The 11473-nt window shown below is 45.6% G+C and overlaps 1 protein-coding gene across 1 annotated transcript in view; it reads left to right on the forward strand.

The window, feature by feature from the left end:
• mmp24 (matrix metallopeptidase 24) overlaps positions 1–11171 on the forward strand; it is a 50859-nt gene extending 39688 nt beyond the window's left edge. Inside the window, exons 8-10 of the mRNA XM_008280477.1 lie at positions 3387–3525; positions 7139–7405; positions 10324–11171. Of these exons, the coding sequence (XP_008278699.1) occupies positions 3387–3525; positions 7139–7405; positions 10324–10688 (771 nt within the window). The 3' untranslated portion in view covers positions 10689–11171. The remainder of the gene's footprint in view (positions 1–3386; positions 3526–7138; positions 7406–10323) is intronic.
• Positions 11172–11473: the final 302 nt, after the last annotated feature.

Consider the following 11473-nt stretch of genomic DNA (forward strand, 5'->3'; position numbering starts at 1 on the left):
CAGTGACTAACTGGACAGGACCTCGCACTGACATTCTTGTTCACCCTGATGAAGTCCATCAGTCTTCGGAGCAGACCACCGGGAGTGTGTCACTTAGCTGAAGGTCTTGGAGGATGCAGGGCCGCGGGTTTTAAGTCTCACAAGGAGAAACAACTGCAGCAACAACCGGGAGAGGTCGATGGCGGTGGACCAGCGCACCTTTGGAGACCTGCTTGGAAGCCACGGGGGAAGCGATAAGGGACGAAGGAGCTCCGTTAAGGCCAGTTCATGCTTTCCATGTCCATGTGCGCTGACCAATAAGCATCCGTGGCTCTGTTCATATTACAATTAGGCCACGTTGCACTGTAGCACCACCTAAAGGATTATTACTAAGATGTGCCAGGGGGCAGCCAAAGCACAGGATTCCTGGAGAAATGAGGACTTGCTCACATGTCGAGGTTCCGCTGACGGAAAGTACGTACATATCTTCTAAAGTCCGACTTCAATCACAGAAGCTCTCGGTCTACAGACTCCTCATACCAAACATCTGATTAAAGCACCACTTCATTTCCTGGCACTTGTGCGGCAGGTTTGGTTTTAGTGCCGACAGTCTGTGCGACCTTTTGTGCTTTTAGTTTTTAACATTAAAATGATCGGTGCATCTCGATTAATGTGCTAAATGTTTAATTTAAATTTTTTGATGTCGAAAAAGGAAAAAAAACAAAAAACTGATGGTGCTACTCCTTTCAGTTGTGTTGCCCAGCAGGAATTCTGTGGAGCAGTTTTCTTATTTCTGCTAATGAGTCGTCTGTACCTGCTCCTATCATCACAGCCATACAGATAAATCCTGCAGCGCCGTGTTGCAGTGAGTCGTGTACTGAAGGAGCTTATAGTCCCTGAATGCATAGTCAGAACCAGGTGTTTTCCTCGTCTTTGTCTCAGGACGAGGCCACGTTAGGACATAAAGAGCAGCAGAGCCGGTGGGCGTCTGAAAGCAGACGCTCATTATGGGATGTTTCCTGGCTGAGAAACACTCAGGGCTTCTTTCTCTGGATGTGAATCATTGATTTTTGTTCTGTTTGAGTTCAGACTGAAAGGCTTTGGTGGATCCTTTCAGCTGCAGTGTGTGAGCGCGTGCATCGGTATCTCTGTGAGGACCTTCGGGCTGTTTGAAGTCAGCTGCAGGTGACGTTCAGAGTCCTGGAGATGCTTGGTGTCCTCACACAGATGGAGTTTCTGTGCAGTGCTGGATGGCGACTGAGCTCGCTGTGTCCCAGATTCACCGAAGCCAAATGATAATGAGCTCAGATTGATGCTCTCCTCCTCTTCCTGCTTCACCTCGCATCAGCTCGCTTCTCTTTCTCCTCTTTGTTCGCCTTCTGTTCTCCTGATTTCCTTTCCTGTCTTTGTTTACGTGCCATCTTTTCTGTGCCGTGTTGCTCCCATGTAGCTGCACCACATGCAGCCTGAGGTACGGCAGCGACTGCTTGTGTTTTCCTGAAATAACGTTCTGAGGGTCAGAAAATGTGTAGATTGGCCTCCAGAGAAACACCCAGTAGCCAAACATTACTTTGATTTGACTCAGAAAATTCTCAAATGTGAATATATTTACACCTTTCCAGTATTCTAAGATGATAAACTCGACATCTGATTGGTTGTTTATTGTGTAAAACATCAGAAAATAGTGACAAAGCTTTCATATTGTTTCCCTTTTCAGCAAACGAATGAAAACCTCACACGTCCCTGCAGTTTGTCTTTCAGTTTCTTTACCTGAAAACACAGAAAAGATGTTTGATCTCTCCATGACTGTCCAGCTCCTGGTTTTAGTGTCTGTAGCTTTAAATGCTACTGAGCTAGTGCTGGCCCCGCCCACTTCAGGAAGAAAACACTGTGTTTTTAAATAACAGCAGAAAAATAAAGTTACACTCATAAACTCAGGACTTTCTATTTCTTCTTACATGAAAATGTCTGTTGATTCTCAGCTCGGTTTTTAACTCGCTTAACGCACAACTTTTTTCAGACGACGCAATAAAATCAGTATTTTAGCGGCTCGCTTGTTCACGCATATTAATGAGCTGCATTTCAGTCACAGTTTCATACTGGTTCTGTTGTCTGAAACAGAAAACCTGAATGAGAGCAGCTTTATTATCAGTCCAGCTGGTAGTAAAATGCAGCTTATGTGAGCACAGGGAGCAGGAGAGAAGCTAAGGGACGCTAACAGAAGCTAAGGGATGCTAACATAAGGTAATGGATGCTAACAGAAGCTAACAGACGCTAACAGAACTGAACAGAAGCTAATGGTCGCTAACAGAAGCTAACGGATGCTAAAAGAAGCTAACGGACGCTACCAGAAGCTAAGGGACGCTAACAGAAGCTAACAGAAGCTAATGGATGCTAACAGAAGCTAGCAGATGCTAACAGAACTGAACAGAAGCTAACAGATGCTAACAGAAGCTAAAGGATGCTAACAGACGGAAACAGCACAGTGACCCACCCAGTCCTGGTTTGCCCATTTTAAATTAAAGTTTAAACACCATCAACGCTAACGTTAGCCACATTAGCACTAGGGATACTCCTGTAGTTGTGGGGACCACCGGGTACCAACTGCGTGTCCAGCTCATGCATGAAGACTCTCATGTTCACTCTTACAGCAGAACATTTGGCGAGTTTTGTTCGTACGTTTTAGAGTTTAGCAGAAGCAGCTGAAGTAAATAAACCTGGCGGAAAGGGAGGCAGCATTCTGATTGGTTCACGTGGAACCAGTGAGGGGGCGGAGCTACACACATGTAACTTGACAAACATTGGTTCCTTCATGTCTGGGTAGAAACTTCTGAATGTTGTGACTGTGTCATGAAGCTGGAGTACGTCCAGTAGAGCGGTGGCAGAACAAGAAGAACAAGCTCCACGTTTTTAAGACACGATTTAAACGGATGTAAACACCTGCCTGGTGGTGATCATGAGCAGAACTGTGCTCATGTTGGACTGCAGCGGTTCTTTTCTTGTCGTCTTTGTCTCATTTTGGTCGTTTTTGTCTCCTGTTGATGCTTCTGCTTCTCCGCTGTCGTATTTGTGGTAAATTTTACAGCCTGTGGCCGTTTTGCGTCTCTTTTATGTCTCGTCGTGTGATTTATTTTTCTCACGTTATAACCTTCTTGTGGTCGTTTTGCATCACGTTTATGCGTCGTGAACTTTTCCAGTTTGCTGAAGAACCTCGTCGGCGTTGTCACTGAGGCTGGTCTGTCCACCGCAGTGTTTACAGGATTCCTTCATGCTGAACTGCAGCTCGATGAAACTGTGTCAGTGATTCAGAAGCCCGTCCACTCGTCTGTGACTCATTCTGTTGAATAACAAGATGCTGCAGGTTCAGCTCTGCAGTGGTTCTGACTGTTTAACCCGTTGTGTTCCAGGATCGCTGGTTCTGGCGTCTGAGGAACAACAAGGTGCAGGAGGGCTACCCCATGCAGATCGACCAGTTCTGGAAAGGCCTGCCGCCGCGCATCGACGCCGCCTACGAGAGGTCCGATGGCAAATTCGTCTTCTTCAAAGGTGAAACATCTCAGACGTCAAACATCAGCGCGTTTGGTCTCCACTGGACGCTCAGAGTTAAAAACAGAGTTCTGGTCTGAAACTGGGGAAATCATTCAGTCTGTTGAACTTCCATCGATTTCAGGCTTGTTTTGTTCTTTTGCAACTTTTTCGGGCCTTTTTTCAGATTTTTTTTTTAACTCTCTGGCTCTTTAGCACCTTTATGTGAACATGTTGCAGCACATTTTTGTCCTTTGGCAGCTTGTTGTGGTCGTTCTCGTCGCGTTTTTCTAGTTTTGCATCATTTTGTGAACATTTTGCATCACATTTTTGTCGTTTTGCATCTTTATTTGTGGTCAAATTGCGTTACTTTTTTGTCCCATTGCAGCCTTTTGTGTTATGCACCATCTTACGGTCATGCTTTAACCCGTTTTCATGTCTCATTTCGATCATTTTGCGTTTCTGTTGGCATCTTGTATCACATTCTGGTGGTTTTGCATCTCTTTTGTTCCAGTACAACTTGTAACGGTCGTTTTGCGTCTATCTGCAGCCATTCTACGTGTCTTTGTGTCATTTTTGGCTCTTGGTGGGGGTTTTGTTTCTCGTTTCTGTCAGTCAGTCTCTTCCGTTGTACCTCGTTTCATGTACGTCTGGTCAGTAACGTTCCTTCAGCGTTCCAGTGTGGTTTGTATTTTCATTCTTGGCCTGTTCAGTAATCTCAACAAGCTGAACCAATCAAACATGTCTGAGTGGACATGAAGCCTGTGGAGGGAGAAGACGTCCCATCAGGTCTGAACAAACTGCTGAGTTCTGCTGGCAGCGAAGCAGGAGAGTCGAACGGACACCCAGAGATTCTGTATTTATGTCAAAATGAAACCAAGACGGGAGCGTGTTTGGAAGTGTTCTCAGACCCACAACATGAGTAAAACACACACACACTCACATACACACTGCAGCATCATCTGGTGCTCACAGATTTACTCTGAGCTGCCTTCAGGTCTCACCAGGTGATGTAATGATGGAGGATCTTGTAGCTCTTCTATTTTTACAGCCCTGATGCGGCACAAACACACCGACCAGACTGAGCTTCAGACACGCAGCAGCAGAGCAACGAGGAGCTTCTCATGTGTGACTTTAATTCATTTATGCACAACTGAAGCCTTAAAAATGACCAAAGTCATAAAATTCACCTTCAAAGTTTTGTACGCAACATTTTTTTAACGTTATTTTATTTCCTGTTTAATTAAACTACAAGTAATGTTCAGTCAAATCAGAATTATTACAGATAAAAATAAAATAATCATTTTGTTATGTTTAAATCTGCTAAAGTCGACTTGTTTTACTGATGTTTGTATTGTCGGTACTGTTCCTGAACGTTCCACCGTTTGCTTTCATGTATTTTTCTTGCCAACTTGCTGCCAGTTTTTTTTTTTTTTTTGCAGAGTTATGAACAACTTATACGCGACAGGAATGTGTAGTTTCAGGGTTTATAACTGCTGCCTTTGTCTTATATTTAATAGAAGTGTCTCCTTCAGCCCGTTCTGTTGCTGCTGCACCGTGTGGATGTTCATCAGTACTTTCTCGTGTCGTCTGTAGCGCTCTACATGAGCAGAAAAGTTAAACCGGCGGCATGACGACATAAAACTGGTCTCATCTGACTTTTTAAAGGCTGACAGTCGTCGTGCTTCCTGCTGAAAACAAGAAGCTGAAGCTCAGAACGTCTCTAAAGCAGAGGCTAAGGTTAGATTAGGTTCTGGTCATTAAAGAATCCTCTTGAATGTCTGGAAGGGAAATAAATTCAGAATTGAGTTTCTGCTGTTTAACATCACATCAGGCTGTTTAATCACAGAGTAAACGAGCGTTTATGGAGCTCTTAGTCTCTCTTTGTGTTTCCAATAAGAGGTGGATGTATAACGGAGAAGCTGTTTCATCTGCTGGTTAAACACGACCCGGTTCCACCGTCTGTCCAGGAGTTCCCAGTAAATACCTGCTAGGTTTACTTATTGTTTGATGCCTGATTCTGCAGGAGGAGGTCGTGTTTCTGTTTCTGAACAGCGCCAGAGAACTATCGATCCGGCTCTGGTTCTGGTCCAGAGCTCAGCTGTTAAATAATCCTTTATAAATATGAAACCGGAGGAGAAAACGTGTTCTGAGCCTGTCGGCAGGAAAAACAGAGCGGGGAGTTGGACAAAGGAACCAGAACTTTACGTTTCGACACATTAACGTACGAAGGCTTCAATTAAAATGTGAGAAAATAAAACCGAAACAAACTTAAACAACAAGTCATCAGTGTTTAAGTTTTAAATCAAACTAATCAACTGAAGTCAGAGCAGCTGGAGGTGAGAGAAGATAAAACCTGCATCTCCGTTTCTCTGCCGGTCGTCCAGGTTTTAGAAGCTCAGAGAACAAATGAGTAAAACTTCTGTGATCAGGAACAAACAGTGAATCTGAGCTGATGCTGCTGCCAGAGGAGGACGAGTCAGGAGCTCCGTGTTGTCGGCGCCGGGCGTCACAGTTACCTTGTTTTGTGACGTTTTGTGAACACATTTAGATTTTTGTGACCCGTTTGATGTGTGTTTGTCGTTCTTTTACGTCTTCTGTGATCATCCTGCATCACAGTTTGGTCATTTTGAACTCTGTGGATGTCTTGCAGCTTCGTCCTTTTGTTCTTTTGACACTTTTCTGGCTGCTTTGGTCACTTTTTGGTCTTTTTGTGACAGTTTGTGATCGCTGTAGATCACATTTTGGTGGTTTAACAACTGTCTGTGGACTTTTTAAACATTTTTGTGATCCGTTTGTTATATTTTTGTTGTTCTTTTACATCTTTCTGTGATCATTTTGCCATTTTCACTTTGTACTGTTCTTCTGACACTTTTTGTGGCTGCTTTGGTCACTCTTTGGTCTTTTTGCAGCACTTTGGTTCCACTCCTGTTGTTATAAATGCATTTTTAAAATAAATCTGACTTGACTAAAGTATTATTTGTGGTTAAACATCCTGTGGACGGACCTCAGGAGCTTTAAGTACCTGCTCAGTAGTGTGAGCTGTGTTTTATAACTTAAACTCTTCTCTGTGCGATCCACTGCAGGAATGCGTCTTAAAGCTAATTTTCGCACAACTGAGGCTTTAATTGTTATTAAAATGTCTTCAGTGTCCAAATCCATCTGCACACTGTTTGGTAGCGGCTTCATTCTGCTGGTTGCATCACATTTCTGTCGGTTTGTAAATGACGTGGCTGTTTTCCAGCTAATCGTTTCATGTTTTGTGCTGTTCAGACACCTTTCAGTGGTTCCTTTACATCTTCTTGTGGACATTTGGGTTCGTACTGTGACCACTGTTTCACCTGTCTCAGTCTTGTCATGTCTCGTGTCTCGCTTCCTGTGGCCATTTTCATCCCATTCTGTCGGTTTCACGTCGATCTGAGGTCGGCTTGAGCCCTGAACACCGACTCCACCACGCATAGCGCCGTCCTGACGTCCCTCCCCAGCCACTTTCTTTTTATTTTGATCACCAGGTTAGACACATGATGTTTAAAGTCCATCCGTCTTGGTGCCGTCAGAGTAGAGAAGCCGGTCGCTGTTCTGGGCTCAGTCCACCGGTACCGGGAGCTAATGTCGGCTGCTCTTCCTGCTGCAGGTGATAAGTACTGGGTGTTCAAGGAGGTGACGGCGGAGCCCGGCTACCCCCACAGCCTGGTGGAACTGGGCAGCTGCCTCCCCAAAGACGGCATCGACACGGCGCTGCGCTGGGAGCCCGTCGGAAAGACCTACTTCTTCAAAGGCGACCAGTACTGGCGCTACAACGAGGAGAAGCGCACGGCCGACCCGGGATACCCCAAACCCATCGCCGTCTGGAAGGGGATACCGGACGCCCCGCAGGGCGCCTTCATCAGCCGGGAGGGATGTGAGTATCTGCTGCTGGTTGGTCTCCATGAAACTAGACCTGATCAGCAGGTCTGTAGTCAGAGAACATGTGAGTGGACTGAGATCAGGGCTGCTCCTCCATGATCAGCTGGTCATGAACGTCCTGCTCTCAGCATTAAAATAATCTAAAATAACCCAGAACCGTCAGGAGAAGCTGGAACCTGCAGCATGTTTAGTCACTGTGACCTCGTTAGTCTGCTGAATGAGAACCGGGAGCAGATCAGCTGCACATCCAGTAGAACCACATGAGCTGAGATGTCACCTCCTCTGGTGACACACAATCATCTCATGGTGGTTGTCTTTCTTTTTGTGGTGATTATGAGTGTTTTCAAGCTGATTTCATGTTTTTTGTGCTGATTTTGCATCATTTTGTGGTGGTTTTTCTTGCTTTGTGGTGGTTTTTCTTGCTTTGTTGTGGTTTTTCTTACGTTGTGGTGGTTTTTCTTACTTTGTGGTGGTTCTGACAACGTTTCTCTTTGAGGAAGAACCGCTGGAATCTGTACGTGAGATTGAGATGAGATTTTGTTGAAGCAGCACATCGACCGCCCAGTCGACCTGGACATCAGATTAGCAGAGCTAAGTTTTCTGGAGGCTGGGTTTTAATGACAATAAAGGAGATTCAAAGGCTCTTTACCAGTTCAACTCTCAGTTCCCCGTGTCTCTAACTGGTACTGCGATCCACTAGTTTACAAAATGTCTTCAATCAGACGCACTCAACACTTGCATAGACTCATATATACTGAAGTAATGAAGTGAAGCAGGACAAACCAAAGTAGTTGACGGTAACAGGAAGTATTTGTCCACTTTTTAAAAACTCTTACAATCCTTAAGCTCAGTGACCAGAACTTGTACGACCCAAGAAGCCCAGTCTGCCCTCAGAGTCTTCAGCAGGTTTTCGGACCAGATGGCAGCGTTTCTTGGAGCACTTTGACAAACGAAGCTGCACCGCCGGCTGTGACGCTTCATTTACGTTCATTAGGACGCGCTGCACTCATCATCATGGACGTTTCATTTATTTCATCGTTGAGAGGAAACAGCTCGGAGCCTCAGCACGGACGATTAGTGGCGTCTGCGGTGCTGATTTCGGTGCAGAACATCATCATCATTAGCAGCTATCAGGCAGTTCTGTTGTCTTGAGGACTTTCTTCTGCACAGCAGTTCCTCACAGTGAAGAGCTCGAGCTTCAGCCGTCGGTGTCGACGCTGCAGAAGCACGAAAAGCTCCAAAACAAAGGCGGCAGACTGGCCCAGGAAGGCGGCCGTCATCACTTCTGCCGACCCCTCGACCTCGCGGCTGCCTCAGAGGGCGCGGCGGTGTTGTTGCGGTGGTGTTGTCGCGGCGACGTGCTCGCTGAGCCGTGGCGTCTCGGTGTTGTTGACGAGGAGCCAGCCTGCAGGGACTGGGAGAGTGTCAGGCTGTGTTTGTTTGGAGGTGATGGAGCGGAGAGACGAGACATCACCAGAAACCTTCAGGGGCTCCTCTGTTACAGAGAGCGTCGCTTCATCACAGCCGAGTTACCCGAGGACTGACCCGATCCAGTCGGTCTCTGCTGGATCCGAAACATGAAGAGTTTTGTTGTAACCGATGACGGAAAACTTAAACTAGCTTCTGGTACGATAACTGTGTTCTCAGTCACATTCTCACCTCCGTTGAACATGTTTGTCCAGGATGACCAGTGGAGAAGTCAGGGATGCTCTATAAATACCTGTCAGCAGGTACTTTACAGGTACAGTTACACTTTAACCCTTTGCAGGGCGCTCACTGAAATACTCGGGAGTGTAAATGTTCAGCCCTTATTCTTATTGGTGGATGTGAGAGGACAGCTTCTGTTTTTTTCAGACTGAGGCTGCAGATCAAAGTCAAAGCAGATTCAGTTCCTCCAGATAACACCTAGATTAATTCAAAAACACCTATATGACGATGAAAGGACGTTTGTTTCACCAGTCAGACTCGTGATTGGTCAGAGGCCGTAGCGACTGTGTTGTCATGCAGCCTGGCCTTCGCTGATTGGCCGGATGAAGTCACGTGATTCTGTTTTTAAAGGAAGTTACTATATATGGTTCCTTGCCGTATAAAAGGTTGTTCGGAGATAAATGTCATTCGTGGGCTGAGATGAACGTGATAAGGCATAAACCAGCACGTTGATCTAAAACATAAACAGGATCCACGTCGTGCATTGAACAAGAAGCTTCGTTCTTTACTTTCATTCTTTCTGGTTCCACCTGGTTGAGTTTAGGATGAACAAGTCAGAGGCTGGTTAGGATCTGGCTCCAGAGTGACTTGGTTCAGGTTAAAATGCGACTCTTTCACTATGTTTCAAGCTTCTCCTCCATTTTATGTGTTACCCTGGTGACAAGTCCCACCCCGTCTGATATGTGATTGGTTGGCTGAAAAGAAATAAAATAAACATCTAAGATTAATTGATAACAAACAAACGCTGTCCAGCCAAAAAACTCGTTTTCCTTGAGAACGACGTTTAATTGTTCTGGAGGCATGGGTTTGTTTGGACCGAGTTGACTAACCAATCAGAGCACGCTGTCTGGAACCATGTGACCCTCCACCAGTCAGCTGGAACTGAAAACGTCACCAACGAAAACATGATTATAATATTAAATTCCATTCTGACCCTAAACGCAGCTTACTGTACCGCTAGTGGACCTGATGGTGCACCTCCACTTAACTTTTAAGTAAAACATTATTTTACTTCAGACGTGTGCGTTTCTAACAGGTTTGCCATTTATTTAACCTTGTAGACAGAAACAGAGTAGACATCAGGCCTTTGGGTCTCCTGGTCCCACTTCACCCGACATTCAGTCCATCTTTGCTTCTATCTGCCTCCAACAAAGAGAGGAATCAAGCCACTAATTTATTTTTCTTTCCCTCCATCACCCTCCTCAGACTACACCTACTTCTACAAGGGGAAGGAATACTGGAAGTTCGACAACCAGAAGCTGACGGTGGAGCCCGGATACCCCAAGTCCATCCTGCGCGACTGGATGGGCTGTGACCAGTCGGACATGGAGCGCTCCGGCGGCAACGGCAACCGCGGCGACCGGCAGCTGCCCCTCGACGACGTGGACATCATGGTGACCATCAACGACGTCCCCACCACGGTCAACGCCATCGCCGTGGTGATCCCCTGCATCCTGTCGCTGTGCATCCTGGTGCTGGTCTACACGATCTTTCAGTTCAAGAACAAGGGCGTGCAGCAGAGCGCCATGACGCAGCACTACTACAAATACCCGGTGCAGGAGTGGGTATGACAGGCGTCGGCAGCAGGTCATGGAGTTACAGGGGTTCAAGCTCAGCTGTTAGCTCGCTAATGTTGGCTAACATCCTACAACGCTAGCTGAAGGACGCTAACTGTGCTAGCTAGTGAATGGTACGGACGGACGCAGAGTGGAAGAGCTCTGCGGGAGTAGATTTAGACTGTTTGTGAGTGTGAGAGGTTTGTGTCCGTCTTCTGACACACTTTAACGTATAAGGACGCTTTAAAAGAGGATCTGAAAGAGAAAAAGAAAAAAAAAAAAAGCGCATCTTCCCTGATCCGATGAGGGAACGTGGACTTTCTTCTGGGACCTAAAACTCACCATCTCCTTCTCAGTGAAAACAAAAAGAAAGAAAAATAGGATTTGGAGCAGAAAAGAAATTCGCTCCTCTAAGCCAGACACCAACAACTTGAACTGCTTCAGATTCAATAACAAAAAAAAAAAAAACAAAAACAAGAAAAGAAACAGCTTCAAAATAACAAACTTGAAGATAAACTATAGGTAGAAAGGCCATAACAAAAAGAAAACCAAGGATCTCTCTGTGGATCCATGAGTTTTTTTTAACGTTTATTTTTAGTTGTGCTGGGATGTAAAACTGTCAACGAGGACCTTTTTCTCTCTTTTTCCACCACAAACACTCGTCACCATCAACTATGTCGACTTCCTTCAGCTAGTCACGCAAACACATACACACACAGATGCATTGATTTACACGACGTTGATGGATTTTTTGCAGATGTAGAATAGAGAGTCGTTGGCGTATAACGATAGAATAGAGC

The sequence above is a fragment of the Stegastes partitus genome, unplaced genomic scaffold, assembly GCF_000690725.1.
Source record: "Stegastes partitus isolate 25-593 unplaced genomic scaffold, Stegastes_partitus-1.0.2 Scaffold196, whole genome shotgun sequence".
In the NCBI taxonomy this organism is placed as follows: Eukaryota; Metazoa; Chordata; class Actinopteri; family Pomacentridae; genus Stegastes; species Stegastes partitus.